The sequence below is a fragment of the Phaseolus vulgaris genome, chromosome 2, assembly GCF_000499845.2.
Source record: "Phaseolus vulgaris cultivar G19833 chromosome 2, P. vulgaris v2.0, whole genome shotgun sequence".
In the NCBI taxonomy this organism is placed as follows: domain Eukaryota; kingdom Viridiplantae; phylum Streptophyta; class Magnoliopsida; order Fabales; family Fabaceae; genus Phaseolus; species Phaseolus vulgaris.
In genome coordinates, this window is record NC_023758.2 from 31,409,543 (window position 1) to 31,436,808 (window position 27,266).

Sequence of the window (27,266 nt, forward strand, 5' to 3'; positions counted from 1 at the left end):
AAATATATCATTCATAAAATCTGATAAACATATTTGACAAATGATCTTATTGATAAATTTATAACAATATTATAATAAGTTGAGTATATATGCACTGACAAACTTTTCATTTTTTTCATTAAATATAAAACCATAAAAAATATTTTCCTTGTTTCTTTTCACCAATAATTACTCTATAATTTAATATTTTACATTATAAAAACTATAAACATAGGATTTGATAAAAATAAAATAAAATTCAATCACTACAATAAAATCACCAAATAGAAACCAAAATAATTAGTTACAATAGTTACTAAATTAGATACCACTTTAAAAACTAAAAAAAAATTGGTTTCTAAATTAGTATTTATTATTGTTAAATAGCTTCTAGATTGGTATCTAATTAGCAACCAAAGTTTTAACTACCAATTATTTATATTCTAAATTTAGTAACAAAAATTTTGGTTACTAATTAGATGCCAATTTAAAAATCATATAACAATAATAGAAAATAATTTAGAAACCAAAAATAATTTAGAAACCAAAAATTTATTTAGTTCCTAAAATGGTCTCTAATTTAATCACTATAGCAAATAATTATTTTTAGTCTCTAAAATTAGTTTTTATAACGAAGTGTCTTTCAATTACTACTCTATATTTTCATGTTTTACATTTTATAAATTCAAGATTCAAGAAAGTATTTTTAGAACACTAATATGACTAATCACTTCTTTAATAATTATTTTAATAGTTAAAATGAAAAAAAAAACTAAAATATGGATATAAACTTAGGTATATTTTATGTGATTGAACATATTTTTTAATTAATAGTTGAAGATTTATTGATTTTTAAATTTAGAAATTCTAGAATTAACACTACAACAAAAAAATCACGAAGTATAAATTAATTTTAGAGACAAAAAATAATTAATTGTTATAGTGACTAAATTTGAGACCATGTTAGAGACTAATTTTTTATTTATTTCTAAATTAATTTATATTATTGTTAAATACCTAATTAATTAAAAACTTTGGTATATAATTAGATAACAATTTAAAAACCATGTAATAATAAAAACTAATTTAGAAACCAAATTTTGTTAATTTCTAAAATTGTATATAATTTAGTTAATATAACAACTAATTATTTTTATCTCTAAAATAGATTTTTTTTCATAATTTTCTTATACGATAAAAAAAACTCAATCATATATTTTTCGTGTTTTTTTATAAATTCTTATATTATTGTTAAAGTTGATATCTCACTTAGATTTTGAAACTTAAAGAAAAAATAATCATTTGTAACCATATAAAAAAATATTATTATAAAAAAATATGAAATGTTTGGATAAAAACTCATATATTCCTTCATTCTTATTTATAATGTTTAGAAATTTATTTATTTTTTACGAGATTTCAAATTCACAATGTGAAATATAAAAAACTATGAAATAAAAAATGATTTAAAATAATTTTAGTTTATATGACAGATTTAACATAATTAGAGGCTAAGACATGATATTTAAAGTTTGTTGGGTGGCTTAATTTGGAAAGGAGCATAGGTCCTACAAGAACCCTACCAACCGAACCCTGTCGATGGAGCTTTGTCGCTTCTTTTTAATCTTCTCATCTTTTTCCAAAGGGTCCATCCATATTCAAGTGCAACACAACCCATTATTTCACTCTTTATGTCTCATGCTTTACACCCACCCATTATTTCCATTTTTTATTATGTCATTTTTAAATTAAATTGTTGGAATTATATATAAAAATAAATTGCTTTCTAAAACGTCTTTTATTTAGTTATTCTTATAAAAAATATCCATTAATGTAAGCTTTTTCAAAATTACTCAAAAGTAATAAAAAATATTTTATATTCTGACATTTTTCAAGCATTTAAACCAAGAACATTCAGATTTTTAAAATAATAATATTTTCTTGACCCTCGTCAAATCAATAGTCAGCAACTTAAATATTATTATTTAGATTCAAAAGCTTATGATTATGTCTGAACTCATGATGTAAAGACAGTGCCTCCAAATAGAAAGTGTTGTACTTCTTTGAATACACGATTAATAACTTGCGTGCGATGATTTTTTAAAAACGGTGTTACGGTTGGAATAAAATAATGTATAAATTTATTATTTTGCATACTATTATTTAATTAAGTTTATTTTGATCTTAATTATTTTTATTGTTAATTTTGAATTATGAATTATAGTAATATTACATATGTAATATACATAGAGAAGACGATTTATTGAGTAGATAATTTATTCAATATTTAAACCAGACTATTATTTGACTATTTCACTAATTGATTAAGAAGTTAACAAGAAGAGAAAGATAGAGATAAAAACATATTATGTTTGTACTTCCTATTTACATGATCTAAAAACAACTCTTCTTGTATATTAGTTATATCCTCTATGTTATTTGCAGCCAAGATCTGAACCAATTACATATCATGTTTTCTTCTTTTTGTATGGGACATGATTTTTGTTTTTTTTTTTTTACGAATAATCAGAGAGGTTCTCAGGATGTGTTTGGTTTCTTACTTTAAAACTGTTTTTAATTTTTTAAATGCAACTAAATAAGTTGTTCAGAGTGCTGGTAATAGTTTATGTATGCACATTACAAGAAGTAATGTATGAACAAATAAAATATCAATACTAATAAATATATAGTGAACAAAAATATAAGAAGTACTTATTTATTTCTTACTTCTTTTGTTTAATAATATTTTTTTCATGTGATGATAAATGATTGTTGTTACTTGAAGTGTCAGCCTAGTTCAGATCTTAAGTTGTATAGTAATATTTAACATGAAAACTTTTATTTAAAAAAAATATAAGAAATACTTATTTGTTCAGGTTAGACTATCAATTCATAATTTATCAGTTTAGGATTTATCTAATTTTCTCACGAACTTTCTTTCTTCATATTTTTATAAATAATTCACTTTTAATTCTATTTTTAATATTTATATATTTTTTTATTTATAATTATTTGGTTTTGTCTTTATATGGAAGATTGAGGGTTAATTATATTGTGATTTCACACTAAATTTTGAAATTTCTCTTTAATAAATTTTTGTTCTTAAAATCTCTAATAAATTGTGTTAGAAAGTCTTATTTTTTTTATTTTGATTAATATGTTTAATTCTAATTAATCTCTTGTTTATTTAATTCAAAAGATAAATATAAATGTTTTACGAGTAAACGCTTAGAGACACACGTACACTTGCTTGATTAATTTCGATTCTCTATGAAAATTAAAATGATGATATCTTAAAAATTTTATGATGAATTCACTATTAGATAAACTTAAAGCGTCCATCTATTTTCTTTATTAACTTTAAGTGTTTATTTTTTATTTTCTGTTAAAAATATTAACCCATTTTTTCATTTATTGTTTTTCTCTGGTTGCTTTTAGATGAATTTTGAATAATAGTGATTTATTATATTTATTCTTGAATTAGTTGAAAAACCATTTTGATCGACTATATCTACTGTATTATTATATTGTCAGTGTTAGACAGACAATTAAAATCACATTTTATTTAATTATAAAACAATTAAAATCACTTAATTTAATTATAAAACGATTAAAATCACATTTAATTTAATTTAATTGTAAAACAATTGCAATCGGTCATGAACTTCTCAGAAAAAATTATATATGATATGAGACATAATAACAATTGTAAAAAAAATTTCTTATTTTAAGCATTCTCTTGTAAATTTAGTAAAAATAGTAATTTAAAAATTGAACTAATTAAAATACTTAATATTTAGGTTGTTAAAGGAACGAGACATAACTTTTTAACATTAAATATTTTCCATAGAAAATATCAACAGATTATTGTCTAACTTTTAAAACAACAAGAACATAAGGAATTTTTTTATAAGTGTTATTCTTGTCTATTTTCTTAAAAAATCCTTTAAATTTCATATTTAAGTATTGATATAACATTAATTTGTAACTATTATTTGAGATTTATAAAGATAAATCTTTAACATCACAAGTTATTCTTATAAATAAATTTCATGCACACAAGAAAATCACTCAATAAATAGAAACTAATTTTGACTGAAAATAATTAGTTGTTATAACGACTAAATTATAAACCATTTTAGAGACTAAAAAAATTATTGGTTTCTAAATTAGTTTTTATTATTGATAAATAATTTTTAAATTGGTATCTAATTAGCTATCAATGTTTTTGCTATCAAATTTAGAATCTAAATAATTGGTAGTTAAAACCTTAGTAGCTAATTAAATATCAATTTAGAAACTATTTAACAATAATAGAAAACAATTTAGAAACTAATAATTTTTTTAGTTGGTCTTTAATTTAGTTATTATAACAACTAATTATTTTTTGTATCTAAAATTGATTTTTATTTCATGATTTTTTTTAGTGTGAATATTTTCAAATGTCTTCAAGTATAAACTTGCTTCAAAAACTTCCAAGGAAAACCACTTTTCATATTCTTGAAAAAATATTAAAAACTAGAAGGATGTTGGCAAAAATATATAATTGCTAGCTTTATAATTTTGAAGAAAACAAATTGATCTAATTTAAATGTATTTAACACAAGTAAGATATATTATTCTTATTTAAATGTAGAAAAATCAATAAAAAAACTATCTAATATATTATTTTAACCAATTATATGAGAAATCTATATCCAAAACAAACTCCAGATAACTAATATCAGTTAAGACAATATATACATACTTATGGTTAATTAATTATGATATGAAATAATCAACTATTTGTCAATGCTTTAGTTGTGTAATTATAAGATAATTTATTTTGTTTTAACATAATCTATTATTATATTTTAAAACTTTTTGAAACTCTTTTAAAATTATTTAAAGTTCTAAAAAATAATTGAATGAATTTAACATGCATAAATTCAAAAAAATTTATGATTTTTTTATAAAAAAAAATATATAAATATGGATCACTTTAGATGATCCAATCTTTATAAAAATAGAAAAATAAAAAGAATTAAAAACACATATATCTACATGCTCCTAACCCTTAGTAAAAACAATAGGCTATAATCCACGAGTATTATAATGTATGATTGACACTTGTACACAATGGAATGAATTTGACTTCCATACACTCAAAGGAACTAATACCAATGTATGATTTAGAAATGTTAACACGTGAATATACTTAAGTATTTATTGTTTTAAAACATTTTCGCTTTCTTTGGATTAAGAAATTGATTTAGAGAAATGAAATTTGAGGAGCAAAAGTGAAGTTGTTTGGATTAAGATAAATAGAGTGGAAAATGAAGATAAAATGTATAAAAGTTTGTGACTGATATGATGAATGTGATCTGTACCTGTATGGATGTTGGAGGCCAAGTAATCTTGATCCACGTCGATACACTCTTTACTTCTTCCTAGGTTCTCCTATTCTTCACGTATCCTTTCTCCTTCGCGTGCTTCGGTCGGCCGGCGGGGTACCTGCGATTGCACTCCGACACTCAAGTCAGTGATGGTTCCTAAGCGAGAATTCTCCGATCTTATGAAAAACGTACCTCTTTTTTCCTCTCTCCTTCCTTTTTAGTAGGTTGACTTGGGCCTCTACCCTGTGGGCCCAGTCAACACTCATTACTTGCTAGGGACATGCTTAGTTGTCCCCGGGTCGTGCTTGATGGTTCCCTGAAAACCAGGGAGGTGATCTAGAAAACGTGTTTCGACTTAGTCAATGATTGTTGTAACTGCTCTTTTATTTCACGTATAACAACGTAGTGGATTTAATTGGATTTAATTATATTTATTCGATGTAAACCATTTGGTCGTCCGGTGCCGACCGATACATGATCGATTTTTTTTTAATTGATAAAAAAAATAAGATTATAAATTTCCCCTTGTTTTTAAAAAGAATTGTAAAAGAAATATAATTTATTTATTTTTATATTTTAGATATTTATAATTAAAACATTGTTTCCAATAAATAAATTTCAAAACTATACAAATTATGTAATATTGTCAAAACACGAAAAATTGTCGGATATTAAACAGATTATGATACAATCCATATGAATAAATGGAATAAAAAATTAATATTAGAATAATGTCCAAAAAATAATAACAATCTAGTAAATTTATATCATTCAAAAGAGTTGCGAAAATCATTAAGTTGATTTTACAAAGTCATAATTTTTTTCATGGACCTTATCATAACATGTGATATTGAGCTTCATAGTCTTGTTTCACCACTAGGCTCATATTAATAAAATTGTACATAAATCCTTACTCAGATAAGCATTTACATAAACATGGATCATCATTCAATATCAACATGGATCCATAATTGATTATCAACAAAGTATTATATTCTAGAAAACACACATGATTATGAAATAAGATAACCGATTATTCTTTAATGTCCTACTTAAATAAAAATATAAAATAAATAAAATTATTAAATTATTTTAAATTTTAAATAAATAAACATGTTCGGTGCAATTATTAATTTAATCGACTTATACAACTCAATTTATATATTTTATGTAGTTTCTTTACTATTTCATCAACAAAATACTTTCATCTTCATAAGATTTAAGAAAGACTGATCATATATATCAAGCAAGTTAAGATTGTATTTATTGAATTAAAAGTTTGTAATTTTTTTAATATGATTAGTATAAATAAAATTTAATTGTGATACGAATAAAATGAACAATAAATAAAATAAAAAAATATTTACATATATTTATTAAAGTTTCCATGAAAATATTATATATGCACAAAAGTAAAACTTAATAATTATCAATAAACATACAAAGTAAGAGTTTACTTCAAGATAGTATTTGGTATACATAATAACTTTTTTTTTTCATAAAATGTTTTTGTTCTTGTGTGTGTTTGGTATATTATTTTAATTTATATTGTGCATCTTCTCTCTAGACATTAAATTATTATATTCAGAAAAGATTATAAACTATCTTCTCTATCTCATTAAAATTCCATGTTTAAAATGATTGCTTGTTTGACATTAGGCTTTATTTAAAGCACACACCTGAATCACCAAGCTTCAACTTTAATATTATTCTTATCTTTCCATAACTTTATTAAGTTTTGATTAAAAGTAAATAATTACGCAGCAGTATTGTATCTTAACTCACTTATTAACTATTTGCATAGTATTAGAAAAGAATTTTAACTCGACCTACGCCTTAAGAGAGTTGAACATGACACAATTGAAAAGTTTTAACTAGAATATATACTAAAAATGAAATATAATACTTTTAGGTATAATTTTTAAGTAGCACTGGAGGATTTTTTAATTAAGATATACTTCACAAGTATTTAAGCTAATTTTAAGTTTTTTTATTAGTTGAAAGTTTTTATTAATTATGTTAGTCGTGTTTCAAAAACAACCTTTTTTTTCTCCGACATTACTAGTAATTAGATATATAAAAGAAATTAGAAGTACTATTGTTGAAAAAAAAAATCATAAAATAAAAATCAATTTTAGAAATAAAAATAATTAATTGTTATAATAACTAAATTAGAGATATTTTTTAGACTAACAAATTTTTTGATTTCTAAATTAGTTTCTATTATTGTTTAATGGTTTTTAAATTAGTATCTAATTAGCAATCAAGGTTTTAACTATTATTTAGATTCTAAATTTGGTAGCAAAAATCTTGATGGCTAATTAGATACTAATTTTGAAACTATTTAACAATAATAGAAACTAATTTAAAAACCATTTTTTTTAGTTTATAAGATGATCTCTAATTTAATTACTATAACAACTAATTATTTTTTATCTATAAAATTAGTTTCTATTTATATTTTTATTGTAGTGTGACATGATATTATAAATATTAGTTTATCTCACTTGAGATATACACAAACTTTTAATAAATTGTTCATAATGGTTTATATTTGCTAGAATCAAAACTGGTTATTTTTTTAAAGAAAAATCAAAATAAAATAGAATGGATAAAAAAGATAATCAATTACAATTAGACATCACTTAATTGAATGCAGTAACCAAAAGTTGTTCATCCACTTAGTTTGACACTTTGTGTTTAAGAGGTGAGGTTTAATCTTGACCCGAATTTCCTACTTAAAAATATAACTTTATCATAAAATAAATAATTTAAAGTCACTAGAAATACTCCATTTTATATTTAATTTTTTTTTCTGATAAAAAAAAGTTAAAGGCACTACAGATAAAAATTTGGATTAAGTTAAATTAAAAAAAAAAACACACGATAACATTAAACCTGATTTATGTGTAGTGTATCACACTCTACATAAGTGGACAAATTTACAGTATATGCACTTTCATTGTATGAGCTAGCTTGGTTACACTTACTAGAGTTTTAGACGATTTGGTTTAATTGAAATCTCCTTCATATAATTTCAAGAGTCAAATATAGGATTGAGGTAGTATGTATAATACTATTATGATAAACAGAATTGTAACTGAGCAATTTGTAGATAACATTTGGTGTATTATTTACTTGTCTACAAATGGAACTAAATTATAATTTATTAAAGTTTTTTTTTTATTTCTCCTTACATTATGTTAATATTATTTTTTTGAAAAAGTATGTGTCATATAAATATTATATATTTTTTTTTATTATTCGTAATTTGTTAAGGTATTGTGTTTTTTTTTATAGTTCTAGAGGATTAAAAAAAGAAAATGTATTTATAGTGTTAGAGATTAATGTTTAGTAAGCTGTTTATCTCTTTGATTGTTTTTTAGATAAAGATTTGTTAATAACTTCTGGTGTTTAAAATAAATTGTGTAGTGAAGTCTTATATTTTTTTTATATAAAAATTGAGTCATTCTTAAAAGTAATTTATATTTAAATATTATTTGTTGTTAATAAAAAAATGATCCCTGTTCGAATACTAGTCACATACTTTCCGCTAAACTCTATAAAGGGTTTCTTTTGTGTGTCTTTCCGCAGTAAGAAAAAGCATCTTTAGCTTCTTCTATATAAATTATTAAAGCAGTCTATGTATATTGAAGAAGCAAGTTCGGGTTGGAAAAGGACCACTTATTTCTTAACCCACATTGCATTCCACTTACTCCCTTCCCTTGTAGTAAGAATAATGCAAACTACATATATAATGGGCAATTAGGTACAGTGCGTTATCACATCATCTGCACCATTTTACTGTATTTTAAGTATTTTCATACTTTGCTTAAGCAGACAACAAACCACACCCCCGGGTATATATATAGATAGATACACATATTTAGGGTTAATGTTATATCAGTGAAATTAACGTTGCCTTGATTTGCAATTAAGCAGGCATAGATCTTGAAGGGAATTGCGTGCGCCATGAGTAGAGGTGAAAGTTCTGGTGGTGGACAAAGCTCTTTGGGATATCTATTTGGGTCAGAAGAACAGCAAAATCAGCCTCAACCCACAGCAACAGTTCCATTACCACCCTATGGCGTTGAAATCGACAACACCATGCTCCCTCACGCTGTTAACCCTCCTAACACCCAACTTGTTGTCACAAACAACCGATCTCAAGGCCACCACTTGGGAAACATTGTAACTGTAAGCTAATCGCCATTTTTTTATCAACCTTCATAATCATCTTATACTTATTTCTTAGGAAATGTTACTTTAATAACTGTGTATATTGAAAGATATCAATTATTCTATTTCAGTAAAAAGTTATTTCTACTCTATTTCTTAATATCATTTTTCTGATATATATGTATGTGTGTGTTGCAGGATCGGCCATCAACAAAAGTCAAATCGGTACCCGGTGGTCATTCATCGCTTGGATACTTGTTTGGAGATAAGTGATATTTTCATTCTCCGACATTGATTGATAGTGCTGCTTCTGACAAGGAGAATCGATACTTATTGTGGTAGCGTGTATGTGTGGGGTTTGAGTGAATCGCTTATAATTTGATTTTAGAATGTAAAAAGAAATAAAAAAAAAAACAAATCAAATAAGGATTAAGCTTCATCTTTCTTGTATAAGCAAGGATCAGGTTACTAATAATGTGGGTCATATGAGTGAAAAATAAACCAGTGTGTGCTTTGTGTGCTAGGTTAATCAGTTTGAATGGAATGTTAAATCTATAGTTGTAATTCAAACTGATAATAAACTTTGTATAATTTCATTTCAGTTTTTGTGGCTGATCTTCTAGCAAGCATCTTAATCATATTTATATTCAGTTGACACTGAACTTTTTTTAATTAAGAAAGCATTATAAAAACTAAAGCTAGAGAATCATTCGTCTATAGCTTTCCGATTCAATAGCAGACTGAATTTGCTTCCATTTTGTTTAGTTTCATGTCTTATAATGATGATGATCGGGGATTTGTTCTTATATGTTAGCCGATTAAGATATTCTTCTTCAGCGACAAACAACTTTATTAAGTGTTTTAATTAATAACATAGTTTATTCTTGTTCTTTACAAAATAAAGAATTAGAAGTTTCAAAAACTGTACTTTAGGTGAGGGTGTGTTTCTTCTTTCTTTAGATTTTCTCCCATATCATTTCAGAAAGAAAAATGGTTTACTGGAAACACTCTCACACAATTTCTCTCGTATGGAAATGAGATAAGAGAGTTTAGTACATGTTTTTTCTGCATTTTTGTAGCATAGTGTAGAGAGAGATAGGAAGAAGATGGGGGTAGTGTTTTTCAGAAGTAAACATGCACTTCAGTTAGGTTTCATGTTCAAAGAAATATCTTCCTTGTCCTTTTTATTTCACTCTCAGAAATAGGAGAGAAGGAGGGGGAGAGTGCCAAGTAGAATCTAATTGCCCTGAATTTGTTTCCATTTACCTTGTTTTTCCCAGGGAATTTAGAAGATAGAAAAAAATTCTAATATAAAATTATAAACCCTTCTTTTTTAGCATTTAAGTCTCCCAAGATTCCTAATTCACTATCAACAAAATGTAATGTTCTTTTTTCCAGAGCCGAATTGTAATATATGCATGTTATGGTAATATGGTTAATAACTGTTTTGTTAGGGAGTTGCTCCAAAATTGTTCCTGAAAATGTCAAACATGTTCTTAATACTTATAAATGCATAATATAATGTACATATAATTTAACACTATAATTAAATTTACAATATTTATATCAGTGATTCATTTATTAAATATGGCCATGAAAATACTTAAGATTAAGATTATTGATAATGTAAAAAGTCTCAAACAACGTATGTAGTTATTATAAAAAAAATTGATCATTTTTGTCTTTCACAGTTTAAACCTTTTTTTCTATGTTTTTTTTCTTATAAAATTATCAGTGAGTGACTCTGTTCAGTATTATATAAGCATTTTACTAATACATGGCAATCTAAGAACAAACCCTGTAAACATTTTGGTATAGAAGAAAAATAAAAAAAGAAGTTGAATATTTTAAAAATAAAATAATATATATAATATTCTAAACATTCTTATCATGAAAATCTAAAAACATATTCTCCACTGCACTCTTTTAAAAATCACTTTAAATTTGAAATCACAATTTTTTTGTGATGTCTTAGTTTATATTTAATGAATATTGCTCATAATTTTACTAGTTTAATAATTATTTAACATTATTATAATTTTTTAATATTATCATTCAATCAAAATTCAGTACTGTTATGCTGTTTAGATAAACATTTTAAAAGTTATTGACCTTCGCATAATAAAACTGATTTATGCTTTCACAGCAAATAAGCCATGTTTTCATTAGATTAACGAAGGATTATGCAGTTCATTTCATGGAAGGGTGATCACATTGACTGTGCTTTAGTACATGTTATATATATATATATACCCTATATTACAGTGTCAACATTATTTGCTTCCTAATTTTTCATCAATTTGTTGAACATGAAAATAAAGACTGAAACATGCAATAGCTGGCTTGGTGTGTGATTGTTTAACAGAAAATTAATTGAGTCATAATTATAACTTTATGTTGTGTGGTTTAGACTTGGTCCAAGTTCAAATAAAACGAAACTAAGAGCAAGTTATGGCCATGAATGGACCAAGGTTTGAGGAAAAAGATGAAAGAAGGAAAGATTGCACGTGAACTAGGCTGCATATCATGTCATTGTGATAAATAGTAGACAAGTAGTGCAGTGGGCAATGTCTGTTCAGGAATATGTTCGGTTGGGACAGTTCGGTCTCATATTACCACTGTGTCTTCTCCCACTTGTCGGCCTTCCTAACAAATCATTAATTCACAATTAGTAAAGAAGATTAATCAATGCTTCAAAACTTTCCTTTAATCTTGAGTTACACTTTTATTACTGTTAGTTTCTCCTGTGCATCTAACCCTTCTGATCTTCAATCAATATCAATAAGCTGAAACTTGTTTTGTATATCATTCATTCATCAGGGAATGGGATCTCTCAATGTTTAGAAAATCACAATAAGTACAGTTTTTTACTTTTTTACTCTTTATTGATTCATAAGCTTTTCATGGGTTTATGATCAGTTTTCTCATTCTCTTTCTCTTTTTCTCCTCCTCTTTGATATTCTATGGCATGATACCTGTACAGGAAAACGTTCTGCATAAACTTGAATATTTTTTCAGAGGATCTTTATCCTTCATCAAATTGATAAGAATCTTTATGTGGTTCTTCAGTTGTTGTTTGTAACTAAGCAAGGTGTATGACTTAAGTAGTTTTTTTGCCATATATAGTGCTTACGTGTTCGTTGTTGGATTTGATTGTTTCGTGGCATTTTAAGTTGGAGTCTGCTACGGGTTGGCTTTAGCATCACATCACATGATTATCGATCATTACAAATTTAGGAGCAATTTTTGTTTCTCTCATCATGAAATTTTCTTACTAACTTTAAATATTGTATGAATTGAACATTTCAAGTTTTTACATTTACAATTAGGTCGATTCCTCCATCCTAATTTCATACTAGTCTCTCATTTTTGTGTGTAAAAAGGTTTAACCTTCCTTAATTTAAGCTTCATTTTATTTAATTGATTTTTTGTTAATAAAAAAATAATTATAGGTTAAATTATGTGTTGATTAGCCACCGCATTGTAGTTATACTCATTAGTATTACAGTTAATTTCTTTAAATATTAGATAAAATTAAGGTAGAGGAACTAGTTTGTAAGTGAGAAAATTTTAATAAATACAATTTGCACAGTTAAAACCTAAAGTAGCAAAATCATACAATTGCGATACTTTAGATTGAAAGACTAAAATATAATTAAATAATAGTTCTTTAAAAAAGAATATAGTTATTTACTATTTTTAAATTAAATAATATACATTTGGTGAAGTAAAATAATTTAATGAAGTATTAAGAATCAGGTTGTTGAATTCTTTTATAAACACTTTAAACAAATAAAAAATAATAAAACCAACTTCCCCAAAAATTAAAGTAAATTTATAAACAAATCATTTTGTAAAAACTCTTTTATATTAAGGTATAAAAAAATTAATTTATGTACAAGCTATTTCTTAATATTAGAAAATTTTATTTAATTTTTTCTTGAAAAAACTTACAAAAAAATTTCCACAAGCAAATCCTAAATAATGCTATTGTTCTACTTACTAGCTTATTACATTAAAAGGCCTACAGGAACTTTGGTTTTAACAGTTGAATTAAGATTTAATATTTTTCCATTTTTAATCCCATAAAAAATATTATGTTTTGGAGTTTGTATTTAACATAATGACGCAATATAATCCATTTGCTAGGGCTTAAGAATTAATGTATAATAGGATAGAAAAACACATAATTTAAATATATATCAGAAAAACTAATAATTTTATTTATAAAAACGAATATTTTCAAAGTTTGGAAACATATTTATTAGACAAAAAAAATAGTTAAAAAAATTATTTTAATGAATAATATATAAATAAATATGTTCCAAAGGAAGTATTCTTTAAAGTTTTACATTATACAATCATTAACACATAACACTAAATAATATATTCTATGATAGACTAAATTAAATAACATCTACCTTGAATGATACATATTTTAAGTAGATATAGGATTTGTATGACTACATATGTTTTTTAATATATGAGGTAGTGTCTGTTATGGAGTTCGAAACTTGGTGGACTTTTCCCAGTTGAGGGTTAAGGAATAAGAGACCACTTTAGAACCTTGTTTTGTTCTCACAGACGACGTTAATGTTCTGACTTCAAATCTGTTTAGATGACATCACTAAGGTCAATCACCGCATGTAATCAAAGTATTGTTCGCTTTGGAGCTCAGAGTTTCGTCACAGTCTTATCCTTAAAAGATGTCTTAGAGAATTAAGGAAAAAAAGTGTATATAAATTCTTCTAAACGATGTGAGGTTTTATTAGACATACCGAAACAAATCCTAGTAGAGGTCTAATGAAACGGATTCCCACTACTTAAAATAGCTTCCAAAAAGTCTAAGATAAAATGTTGAATAAAAAATATCAAAAGAAAAATACATTTCTTATATATCGTATCAACCTATTATGAAAAAACAAAAATAATCACATTACTAAGTAGATTATATTATCTTATCAAGAAAGTAAGATGAAATACACTAAATGTATTTTATTGTATAATGATTATTTTCTTTGTTATTAGCTTTTTGAAGACTCGTATATATACACTTATAAGCATGAAGAAATACGAGGATGCACTTACAAGCATGAAGAAATGTATAAGAATTGTTTATCTACCCGTCAATCTCTCTCTTATACTCAAGCTTTGCAAACTCCTCTATTATCATTTCTTTAAATGTTTTAGATAAGAAACCTTAACTCATTTCATTATTGTCAATACAAGACATTTTTGGTTGTAACCTTTTTTTTATTCTTTAACGGGAGTATTTACAAATCCTGAAAAAAGCTTCTATGAAAGTAATACTTAGATTAATTGTTTCGAGAAACAAATAAAAAAGAATAAAATTCGTCTTTGGTAGAACTTGGAGATTTCTAAGATTTCTAAAATTCGTCTTCGTTATATTAGAGGTATATCTTGTGCCATGAATCTCCATATCCAACATAATGAAACAAGTTTCATAAATTTGTACGGGTATTGCTAAGACTTCAAAGGGTACGAATCATGTGCAATATGTTGCAATTCCAAGGACTAGAGAAGATGACGGATTTTCCTTCCCAAATAATAGCTTAGCCATTGATAATAAAAATGTAGGTTCAGGACATATTCTTGACGGTTTAAAGGGAAGTGGCTGTTCATGCAAACAACCCAACGATGGACACTTCAATATTTCAATATGGAGTTTGAAAATAGTCTCGTTGGAAGAACAACATCGTTACTTCAAGTCTTAAGTATGGCAGGAATATAGAACTCTGGTATAGTCAACTAGCGTAGCCATGAAACAACAATGCACACTATATGTGTAAAAAGCCAGACATAATAGGTGTGAAACAAAGGGTGCCAGATCCAAACATTTAAACCGGAAAAAAAAATTATTTCTAAGCAAAAGGTTCCAGGACAGACTCACCATATTTGTTACCATAATTGTTTCCCTAAACCCTGACTACCAATTAGATTCCTAATGATTACTCATTTTGATGTATCCTAAATGCTTTAGGACTAGATTACAACAATGGAACTTTCCGAATTTCTGTACATAGCAACTAATCTGAATAATGGACAGGCACTGTACATAAGGTGAAAAGGTTTATCGTGATACATTTATGCTAATAAGAAAGAAGAATAATGATTCCCTCCTCACTCAAATATTAGTCTCACAAGTTACACACCCCTCATTTCTCTTTATTTCCCTCTTGGCACATTGTATCATCAATCATATGAATCACTTATCTTTCCCTCTTCCTATGTCTCTCCGGGTGTACACCCAAGACCAAGAGTGATCAAATGATCAAGAAAGAATTATTGACTGGGTGGATCGGGATTGTATTTCACTGATTCCTTCCAGATGAGCTCCTTGATGTGCTCTTCAGTGCATGTTGGCTGCTCAAAATCAAAGTTGAATTGCCCAGGACCAACTGGTTCATCATTGATGTCATGAAGTGATGAAAGATATGGGTGACATAGTGCTTCATCAACTGGAGGAAATAAATTAAATATTACAAAAAATATGAACTTACATTCAATAATAAGCAAGTTAAAAATACATACTTGAAACATAATTCATGTGGCATACCTGTAATGCGTTTGTTGGGATCAAAGATAAGCATCTTCTCTAGTAAATCCAATGCCTCAGGAGACATATTTGGGAATCTAGCCGAGAAATTTTGCTTCCTACGAGGGGGAAGCTGTCGAATATATCTTTTAGCATTTCCATTTCGAAGAAATTCAAGATTGGCATCATCTGGTGAACCTAATAACTTTTAAGCAAAAGGAAAAGATAAGAAGAGTGTCATGTTACAACTAATTTACACATAACCACAAAATCAGCTTATGCAATCCTTCCATTTTTTAATAATAACAACATTCAAGATGGAAGTATAAAACTTCCCGTTATTCCCTAGTGTAGAAAGGGCAGAAGGGTTGGATAGATACTATAGGAATTTATGTCACGCAGCAAAATACGTTAGTTTATAAATGAAACCAGGACGATGCTAAAGATATTTTGGCTTATGATAACATTAACAATGTTTACCTTCCAGCTATCAACAATATAAATTAGCAAGAGTAATGTTATTTCCAAATCATTTTTCATTATGATTTCCATAACAAAGACAGAGTCAAGATGAGAAGAGACAGAAGTGTGGAATAAGATGGCTAATTGCATAGAGATAAAAGAAGAAGAAAAAAATGTTGTAAAAGTGTTGAAAGAAAATGTAGGAATAGCACTATTCAATTAGTAATAGGTAGAATGGAGAAGTCAACAATGAAACCCAAAGGAAATTTGAACTGCCTGGTTTTGCACATCACTATGGTGAAGGGTACCATTTCTGGATAAATATAGATCTTTCTATTTCTATGCAATCAGAGTCTGAAAACCACACAGAATCCAATTCACAGAGTCAATTGATCTAGCTAATAATAAGCGGTGATGATAAGGATTAGAAAAGAAGGAGTACAAAATGAAAACCAACTGCAGCAGCTTGGTAGTATTAAGCATGTCTGGAAGGTCAAAGAAAACAGGGTTTGTAAGTGTAAACATGTTTCTTAAGAAGGATAAAATTTACAGAACAACCAAGAGACTAATGCCAGAGAGAGGTAATGCAGTACATCATTTAGAAAGCTTCTAAAACCTGTAATTTCAAACGGAAGCACCAAAGCCATACCTCCGTTATAAGCATTAGTTGATGAACATAATCTTTCCCAGGAAACAAGGGTTCCCTGGTCATAACTTCACCAAATATGCAACCAACAGACCAAACGTCAATAGCAGAGGTGTACTCCGAACAAGTAAGGAGCAATTCCGGGGCACGGTACCACCGGGTGACCACATACTCCGTCATGAAATCCGTTTCAGATGTTACCCTTGCCAAACCAAAGTCAGCAATTTTAAGGTCACAGTTCGCATTCAGAAGCAAATTACTGGGCTTAAGATCTCGGTGCAAGACATTAGCAGAATGCACATATTTCAGCCCCCGTAACAGCTGATATAAAAAATACTGCACAAATTTCACGAAACATTAGTACCATGCTTAATTTATTTAACCTTGACATAATCACTTCAAAATATCATAACAATACAATGAATGTGGATATGATATTTTTTGTACAGAAAATATGAATGCAAAAGTGAAAAAGCAAAGGTTTGGACACGTATATTAAATGGCCCGTTTATGGCCCGTCGTGTCGGACAAACGTAACCAACATTCGTAAAACACATATCTATTAAATGTTTAATTCAAAAACTATTTATTGGATTTTTGACAATTTTATTCTAAAAATTCAAACTTTAAGAATAAATAACAAATATTTTTGAAACCAAGCATGGCAAACATTTTTACTACAAAAAGAAACAAAGGGAAATATAGTTCTCCTTATAATATATATATATATATATATATATATATATATTTCGTGTCTTATGGTTATCGTATCTGTATCTCTTATTGTATCTGTATCTCTGTATCTATATCTGTATCCATATCCGTCGTATTTTTGAAACCAAGCATGGCAAACATTTTTACTACAAAAAGAAACAAAGGGAAATATAGTTCTCCTTATAAAATATATATATATATATATATATATATATATTTCGTGTCTTATGGTTATCGTATCTGTATCTCTTATTGTATCTGTATCTCTGTATCTATATCTGTATCCATATCCGTCGTGTCTATAATAGGATTAGAAAGAAACCTGACAGTGGTCATCGTTAAGAGGTTGGTCAGAACGAATAATGTGGTGAAGGTCAGTGTCCATCAATTCATAAACAATGTAAACATCATTAAAGGCATCCTTTCTGGGAGGTCGTATGATATCCCTAATAGCAATTATCTGGGAAAGAAGGCTGATTACTAAACAGAGAAACAGAAATAGAAAAAGAAAAAGGAAGAGATTAGTCTGAAAAAAATACATTTTCATGGTCCATGTGGCGAAGGAGCTTAATCTCCCTCAAAGTCCGTTTAGCGTCAATGATGTTGTCAAAGGCGTTCCCAATCTTTTTGATGGCAACTTCCTCGTGCGTATCGCAATTAACAGCAGCACTGAAAACAAAGAAAATAATAACGGAGTGAGGTGAGGGTGTTAAGCAGTAGAAGAAGAAGAAGAGAAAAGGGTTTGTTGGGCGTATATACCAAACGACGCCGTATGCGCCCCTTCCGACAGGGCGAATCGGAGGGACATACTTGGAGGGTAGCTCGAACAAGTTTCCATAAACGTTGTATTGCACGTATCGACCTCCGTGAATCATTACCCTCTTAATCCCTTCTTCCTCTTTGCCTTTCCCACTCATCTTCAAATTAACATTCAACCACGCACTGCAAATCCCAAATCTCTCTCTCTCTCTCTCTCTCTGCTTATTGCTTCTGAAAATTCCTCATGTGAACTCTCATTTATTTCCAAATTCAAAACCACTTCTCCATTTCGCATTAATTAATCCTTGCCCTTTCTCCAATTCAATTTCTCCAACTCACCTATACTATCAAATATCAACTGTACTTTAAATGAAAAAAATAATTTAGTTTCCGTGTTTAATGGATGGTTATGCTTCAAATCACGCTACCTAATTTTTGTCTTTATCCAAATGAGTTATTTCGTCTCACCTGATGACTAACTAATGATTTTTATTATAATTCAAAAGATTTGCTGCTGCAAGACAAAGTCTTCACTTGTAATTTAATTTTAAATTGACTAAATTTCAAATGTTTTAATCAGATTAAGTCTAGGGTTTTGTAAGGATTAATTCCTTGGCAACTGGTATCTAATTTTTCAACCATTGAAACTCGCCAAATCAGTATTGTATATGAAGTACTTACTCATAAACAAAGCAATTGAACGAATCTAGTTTTGACACAAAAAATTGTGGAGTAGTCTTCGAGCTCTGTCCGTGTTTCCATGGTGACCAAGTCACTCTGCACATAATCGAAGTTAGAAGAATGAACTAAAATTGCAAGTTGTGTTGGTTAAGTAGAAAAATTGCAGGTAATTTGATAAACTCACAGTTCAAGGTCCGAAAATGGTAACAGTAAATTCAGCCAATAAAATGATTTGTAGTATCATGACAACCTTTGTTTTTTAACTGAATTACCGTCACCCATATTCGAACATAAGCTATTTTCCTATTCTTCGTTTTAGATCACAGAGAAAAAAGTGAGTGAGTGGTAAAATAAATTGTTATATCCCCATGTAAATTTGCAAACTTTTCTTTACAAAATTGCGAAAATGTAGGCACATTCATGTCTCCCACAGTTTCTGCGCATATCTCGACTCTCCGCTGATGAAAACAAGGTCACTACTTGTTCTTCCAGTTCTAATTTGCATCTTCCCCCTCCACCACAATAATCTAAACTAAACTTAAGGTGATATTACTTATCTGGTATGGGTGAGTTTGGTTTAAGATAAAAAAAATAACTTGGTCAATGGACAAAGATCTTTACATAAGTCTGGTCCAATTACCCACAAAAAAACTTGTAGGATTAGGCGAAACCATATACATTCATTTAATCCGGTAGCCTGTTCCTAGAACTCTATTAATATTAATTACAAGGAGATCATTTGCATACAACGATCCAAATAGAAGTTTGCTTTAAAGAAATTATGTTTAAACAGTTAAATTACACAAAGACATTAGGGATACTGTATTTAAATAAAAGATGTGCAGTTCCACAACAATGTAATAGCAGGAGAAAAGGAAGAGGAATATAATAAGACCAAATTTGAAAAAATAAGCGCTATAAAAATATTATACAGAAACAGCAAACAATTATATAACTAAATTTTATGCAACAAAAACTCTATTAAATATCTTTAAAATTGAATATATCCTATCAAAGACAATGTGACAAGTGTCCACTTCCAAAAATCATTTGAACCATTTACCAGCCATTTTCAATGGCCCATTCTCACTTTCCAAAGCATCACACGTCAAACATAAAAAATCATGGCAAAAATATCCAATTCAAAATTATCATTGTATAAATAACTTAAGTAAAATGTCTGCCAGATCAAACTACTTTGGAACGAGGGGAGCTGAGATATTAACTCGAATGACAGCCAAAACTGCTAAAACTAGAGTACAAATCATTATATTTAAGGAATGTTTGAACTTGTTGGTGCACCAAAACCACCAGCACCGCGACCGAAACCAGGCCTTCCACTGGGACCCTGAAAATAGAATCAAGCATATTCAGACTTTGAATAAAAACTAAGCAACCCACCAAATAAGAACCAGCATCTACGAATTTGTTATCAAAATCAGAAACATTCTGCTTCACAGAAATAGGCATTTTAGCAATGCGTGAATGAGGACTTGTCTCAAATCACCCAACAAAACTTGCGCAACATCAAACGGATACGAGTTTAGATAGAACGAGAATAGAAAGTAAGTCTAAATCAGATGCCTAACTCAAACCACCATGAATTATACACAGAAGCCAGAAGCAACACAGTAAGTTCCTGACAATATAAAGGTAATCATAAAAAAAAAGTGACTAACAACTAAACATAATTAGATAAAGAAAATGACCATGGCATTGACACCCAATAAATGATGTTTTGACACTCCACTAACCACTTGCAAACCCACTTTTAGGAGTGATATGATCATTACACAAATAAACTTTTTGTATTTGTGAAGAAAAAAATAGAACGAAATGTAAAATAGTTAATGTAGGGTGGGTGTAAATTTTATTGGGTTTCAAAATATCATGGTCCAAAAAATTATGAACACCATTAGAATGCTTGATCCACACAAGATATTTCATATAAACATTAACAAATATGTACAAATTAACTAAAATTCATGAGAAGAATATTGCAACTCCTTTAAAAACAAAAACCAATATATGGAAAGTCTGATTTATAAAGAAACCTACAACTATAAAAGTTATGACACATTAACACCATGAGCATTACAAAAGCTCGTAATAATTTTAATGAACTACTGACTCGAACCAAAAATTAAAATGGGAGAAACATAAAACATCCTTGAACTCAATATGCTCCTCCTACCATGCTTACCCATTAAGTTTTCAATTTACTCGGATAATGGCATGCTACAGAATCAACTCCAATAGTTAATGTACAAGTCTTTCACAACAATCGGGGTGTAAAAGGAGAACCACATTTTCTCTTTTCAGAGTAAAATGAAGGAAGTCCACTTTGGTGAATCGGAAATTATGAAAATATTTCATTGTTTCTAATACTAGTTTACCGTGGTTGTGTCTCTTTCAGTATCTAAAACTAAATTCCTCTCTAATTCGAAGACCGTAATGATGATGTTGATATGGCTAATATAGAAATCTAATAGAGTCATGGACACCCGTAAAATAAACTAAAAATATGCAATATAGAATCATGAAAGTAGAAAGTAAATAAACAAATAGAAACACAAAGATGATTGATATGTTGCAGTAAGTTACCCCAAACGAAGGTCTGTAGTCAGCAGGCGCTCCACCCTTGTCTCCAAAGTCACCACCAGCTCCCCGGGGACCACCACGGTATCCATCTCTATCACCACCGAATCTCCTCTCTCCATCAAAGCGAGGTGGGCCTCTGTTTAAAGAAAATCACACACGATCAAATAAAACACAGCAATATCACAATTCAAAGATAAAGCGAGAACGACCACGTTATATTACCTGGGGCGATCACCGGGTGGGCCACCGAACGGTCTTCCGGCGGGCTTGGCCTGCTTCTTAAGAGTGGCCGGCACGATTTCCGAGGGAAGGTTGAGGTATGTTCTAAGGAACTCAATTCCATCGTTGGTGAGGAACCAGTAATAATGCATCCATGCAAATGTCTCGCGCACGTACTCCCTAGACTTGAAGCTCTGCATCAACTTTATCACCTGCAGATTTGGAACATCAATCTCCGGGTGCTTCGCCAGATTGAAGTCCTTCTTCGCAAAGCAAACTCCCTCTGAATCAAAATCAACCACGTCATAATTTTAACACGACACAGCCCTTTTAAAACGACACCAGAGAAGATTAACGGACCTTGAAAGAGGTATTTGCAGATCTCTCGACGGTTCTTCTCGGAAATAATCTTCACAAATTAACGGAAAACAAATTAAATGAGTATTTGCATAAATCGATTTCAACAAAGAAAGCAATGTTCAATCGTTATCCATGAAAGAAACAAGAAGATGAAGTTCGGATACCATGGTTACTACGGTGTAGCGGCGACGGAGAGAAACTCTACTACCACACTAAGCCTTTGTCACTTGCTGCGGTATAAACCCTAATTCCGCTTTCTTCTGGTTTATAACTGACTTCTCTTCATATATTAGAGCATTCTTTTTGGGCCTAAACTTCCCTTATTTACACCAGTTCATGACTCAGCCCATTTGTTTCTTCAGTTTTTAATTGGCCCATCTTAAGATTCTTCATTAACAAACAGTCCTACTTATATAATGTTATCAACATTTTTATTCTAATTAAAAATAAATTTATTTTAAAATAACTAAAACAAATAGATATATGAAAATGAGTCCAACATGCAGACTACTACTCTGACTAGGGTTTTGCTTCCTGCACTGTCTATATTTGGGACTTGCACCACAAAAATTTTAAATGCCGAAAATATCCTTGCAATTTTGAATGTGAAGCTTGATTTTTTGGCAATGCTTATTAGACTATTTTAATCATTTCACCTTTCACCTTTAGCAAAATGATATAGTTCACACAACAAAATTCATCACTAATGTATGACATATAATAAATTAGACCTAAAATCATTTAGTCCAAAATTTGTGAGGCCAAAATAGACTAACGCATGATAGATTAAGTCTATAAACAGACCCAAAATTTGACACGTAAAAAAGATTATTAAAACCACAAATTATGTATGCTTGCTTTATATCTTATCATTTAATATATTTAAGATATATAAATTTTTCCACTAGTTTGAGATATATCAATGTCTTTAATATTATTATTCTCAACGTTTCTTGAAATAACTCAACTTTTTTTTCTCTCATCTCTTGTTTTCTATTATTTTTTTTATAATTTTTTAAACATAAAAAATTTAAACTGGAGTGATACAAAAAAAAATATGTTATGATGATCCAAACTATAATTTACTATTCATATCATATTCAATTTACGTTTTCAATTCAAACAAAATAAGTTATAATTAATTATTAAATAAAGATAGATAGATAATAAAACTATCAATTTATTCTAATAGTATCTCATGATAAATTAATATTTTTAAATGGATGTAAGTAATAAGTGTAAATGATATACATTAAATAATATTATTTAATATAATTTATCTAACTATATAGTTTAAAGTTAATATATTGAAAATTAAGATTTAGTTAGCTCATTAAGCTTAATTCAATCCCATAAAATCAATTTATAAGATAAAATTTTTAATCACTTATATATTATGAAATATCACTATTTTTAGTCGATGTGGAATGTAATACTCTTTAGGACTATAAAATTATTGATGGTTCGATAAGACCAATAAACTTCTTAGAATATGTTCTAAATAATTCTAATATCATATTAAAAAAATATTTAACTTCTTACAATCGAGTTAACAGATAAGATAAGGTTAATAATGATTACAATGATATTTTCGATTTTGGTACTATCTATATCCATATAATTCCATTTATTTGAAGTACCACTTCCATAGCATAAAGTTTAAGCATAGAATGATTAAGCAAAAAGAAAAAATGAATTTTGGAAAAGAAAAAGTAAAGTATATATATGAATGGTGGTTACTAGTCTTTAAGTACAGGTAGATTTGATTTCCAAAAGGAACATCTGCAATGCAGAGTGGAAGATCCTTTGGGACGTGCATGTGTGGTAAGGTAAGACAGACAGGACAGGGGGTTGGTTGTTATATTAGAAAAGCAAGACGCTGAAATGTAAAAGGCAAATCCATTATTGTATATTCTCATTCAAAAAAAACCACCAATTTTACAGTCAAATTAATAACAAATTCAACAAATTAATTTCAAACTTTCCTGCTGCTTCCAATCGCCTTTATTCTCTCTCTTTTTTTCCTCTTCCATGTCAAACACTCAATAAACACTTCACTCTTTGCTATATATATAGATATATAGAATAACATTATCTTCACTCATTTTTCTCAATCTTCCCAATCAGCAATCGAAAGCGAGGTTGGAAAAAAAGTAAAAAGAAGAAAAAGCAATCTCTGAATAAGCTTCAGCCTGGCCTGGACCATTCCTGAAAACTCTTCCTGGTTAGAAGGGGCATGGGAAAAAGAGTAGTGGGGACACAACTTGATCGCAGTCATAAAGATGAAGGAAAAGGTGAAAGTGTATTGCTTCCAATATTTGACGTGTTTGGTGCTAGTTCTTCCCCCCCAAGTTGTCCTTCAACGTTCTCCCAGAAAAGAAAACTCGGACACTGCTGTTCATTCTCCACCCACTCATTCAACTCTTGTCTCCGCAAACACTCCAGCGCCATTTCTCCTTCCTCCTCTATACTACAAGACTGTACCTCCATGCCTCCCACCATGTTTTCCACATTCTCTATCAATGGTGGCAGATAATTTGTGGTGTCAATTACTGTAGCTGCTGTAAAACTCGTTGCTTCTGCTGGTTGGGGAGGAAGAGCATGGACCTGGTGGTGGCTCAAGTTCCACGTTTCACCGCTCAAACCCAATGAATCTTGGAACAGTTCTGCTCGAACATTGCCGGTGTCTAATGAACTAGTGTCAAACATAAATAAAGGGCACGTCGAGGAAAATAAGGTTTCTTGCACCGCTGGCTTTGTTGTTACATGGTCTTGGTTGCCAAAGTGATCTAGTTGATTGGAATTGTAATTGAACTGAGGGTGGTGATGATCAACACTTTGTGTAGTGGTGATTGATGAAGTCACCGAAGGCTTTCTAATTTTCTTTTTGATCCAAGAGTTCCAATAGTTCTTTATTTCATTGTCAGTTCTACCTGGTAAGTGGCTTGCAATGTGTGCCCATCTGCAAGAAACAACATAAACAACATGTATAATTAATTATATTAAATGATAAATATGATGATAAGCATCTCATAATATTTTCGATTTTAACTGTTTATTAGTTATAACTGCTATAAGTATCAATTATTCTTATTAGTAAAATCTATCATTTTTTCCCTTTTTGTCATTTGTCTAATGAGATATACAAAACTAATAAATTAAGTGTATTATAGTAATGTTTAAATTATGAAAAGCAGTATCTTCTTAGTTAAGATGTCTCGCGCAGAATCGTAATTTGAAAGCAAATGTGTCGAGAAAAACGTGGCAAGAAATGGATAATAAAATAACAATTTAGTTGCTTATGTAAAGGGTTTCAAGAAATATAGTATTAGAATGAATGTCGACATGAGAGGCTGTGAGTGCAAACACAGTACTGAAAACGGAAAACTAAATTTCAACTGACAAAAATTGCCTGCTTAACTTCTCCAAAACTGTGGCTCCTTCGGATTGGTTCATTAATAACTATAGTTGATTTAATTAGGACTAACTCCTATAGCTACTGCTACAGGTCTCAAATCCATTTCTAATTGCTTGCTCTTCTCGTTCTATCGAAAACTAGCAACATACTATGTATGATTGATCATGTTCTAATCAATTTGAAAAATTTACAGGGTTGGTAGCTATAACCATGTTATGCCTTATATAATAGAAAGAAGAAAGACATGTGTATAAGGTAGTAATTGGACAGAAAATGCAAGAGAAAAGATGGAAAATGCTTGATAGAGAATTAGCTATAGTCTGTGCAATGAAGTGTGGTTAAAACCTGTTGCCAACAACCCCGTGAAGACTTATAATTAACTTCTCCTCTTCAGGTGTAAACCTTCCTCTTCTAATGTCAGGCCTCAGATAATTAATCCATCTCAGGCGACAACTCTTGCCACACCTTTGAAGCCCTGAAACCAAAGAATTGAACATCAATCATAAAGAACAAGTCTAGGGCAATTCCATACATCATGAAGGAAACAAGAGATGTCAAAGAATTATTTATTTATAATAATTAAACAAAAAGAGAGACCAGCTTTCTCTGGAACTTCGCTCCAGCAACCATAGCCGTGAGTGGTAATGTATCTGATGAGCTTCTCATCTTCCTCGGGAGACCAAAGGCCTCTCTTAACCTTCTGTTGGTTGCAGCAAGAGTGGTGACCCATCTCAGTTTCTTAACTTCTTTTGTAGCTACCTATGTGGTCTTCTTCTATTCGTGTCTTTTAGTCGTGTTTCCTCAGTGGCCTTTTATTGCCTTGATCAAATGTATGCAATAGTTAACTCTCTCTCTCTCTTTCTCTTTCTCTCTGTGTCTCCTTTAAAAGTGAGAGGAGAAGTACACGAGGCAAGAGCCGACATTTACAACCTGATGGGGTCCATGCAATGGGACCCACGTCTCCATCTAACCCTAAAAGGACGTTTCATCAACCTTGTGCTAGCAATAGTGCCACCATTTCTACGTACATGTGTAGTATTACGTACCCAAACTTTCTTCACACACTTAACTCTTTCCCACTTCCACAAAACTCCCAAAATTAATAACAACCCAAAGAGAAGATGAAAACGAGAGAAAGAACACTGCCGGTTGTTTCATGCGCTTCCCTGTCTCAAACTATTCAGCAACGTCATTTCATCAATAGCAGCAGTTACTGAGTAACTGAGAGTGATCGTTGCTGAACACTAATTCACACACAAATTAAATTACAGTTCATGTACTTCTGGATCACAAACATTTCAACATTCTTTATAAGTA

General features: G+C 29.3%; 4 protein-coding genes across 6 annotated transcripts; 1 reads left to right on the forward strand and 3 right to left on the reverse strand.

The window, feature by feature from the left end:
- Positions 1-8,972: 8,972 nt before the first annotated feature.
- LOC137811436 (protein SPIRAL1-like 5) lies at positions 8,973-10,146 on the forward strand. 2 transcript variants are annotated; one of them, XM_068613194.1, is made up of 3 exons: positions 8,973-9,123; positions 9,297-9,551; positions 9,732-10,146. In XM_068613194.1, exons 2-3 carry the CDS (start codon positions 9,327-9,329, stop codon positions 9,804-9,806), a joined length of 300 nt encoding a protein of 99 aa, XP_068469295.1. In that variant the 5' UTR covers positions 8,973-9,123; positions 9,297-9,326; the 3' UTR covers positions 9,807-10,146. The 2 variants fall into 2 exon arrangements, with proteins under 2 accessions (XP_068469295.1, XP_068469296.1); XM_068613195.1 differs by lacking the exon at positions 8,973-9,123 and adding an exon at positions 9,139-9,214.
- Positions 10,147-15,556: 5,410 nt separating this feature from the next.
- LOC137811444 (mitogen-activated protein kinase homolog MMK2-like) lies at positions 15,557-19,442 on the reverse strand. 2 transcript variants are annotated; one of them, XM_068613204.1, is made up of 7 exons: positions 19,352-19,442; positions 18,671-19,028; positions 18,451-18,580; positions 18,234-18,371; positions 17,201-17,533; positions 16,111-16,294; positions 15,557-16,012 (listed from the first exon to the last, which is right to left on the reverse strand). In XM_068613204.1, the coding sequence occupies exons 2-7, from the start codon at positions 18,826-18,828 to the stop codon at positions 15,837-15,839; spliced, it is 1,119 nt and encodes a 372-aa protein (XP_068469305.1). In that variant the 5' UTR covers positions 18,829-19,028; positions 19,352-19,442; the 3' UTR covers positions 15,557-15,836. The 2 variants fall into 2 exon arrangements, with proteins under 2 accessions (XP_068469305.1, XP_068469306.1); XM_068613205.1 differs by lacking the exons at positions 18,234-18,371; positions 19,352-19,442 and having other exon boundaries at positions 18,671-19,005.
- A 1,047-nt stretch (positions 19,443-20,489) lies between these two features.
- LOC137811447 (small ribosomal subunit protein eS10z-like) lies at positions 20,490-22,834 on the reverse strand. Its single transcript, XM_068613209.1, has 5 exons — positions 22,696-22,834; positions 22,532-22,580; positions 22,175-22,454; positions 21,956-22,088; positions 20,490-20,699 (listed from the first exon to the last, which is right to left on the reverse strand). Exons 1-5 carry the CDS (start codon positions 22,696-22,698, stop codon positions 20,625-20,627), a joined length of 540 nt encoding a protein of 179 aa, XP_068469310.1. The 5' UTR covers positions 22,699-22,834; the 3' UTR covers positions 20,490-20,624.
- A 1,584-nt stretch (positions 22,835-24,418) lies between these two features.
- Positions 24,419-26,808, reverse strand: LOC137811438 (transcription factor MYB46-like). The gene is made up of 3 exons (XM_068613196.1): positions 26,547-26,808; positions 26,295-26,424; positions 24,419-25,493 (listed from the first exon to the last, which is right to left on the reverse strand). Exons 1-3 carry the CDS (start codon positions 26,677-26,679, stop codon positions 24,806-24,808), a joined length of 951 nt encoding a protein of 316 aa, XP_068469297.1. The 5' UTR covers positions 26,680-26,808; the 3' UTR covers positions 24,419-24,805.
- Between the last annotated feature and the right edge of the window lie 458 nt (positions 26,809-27,266).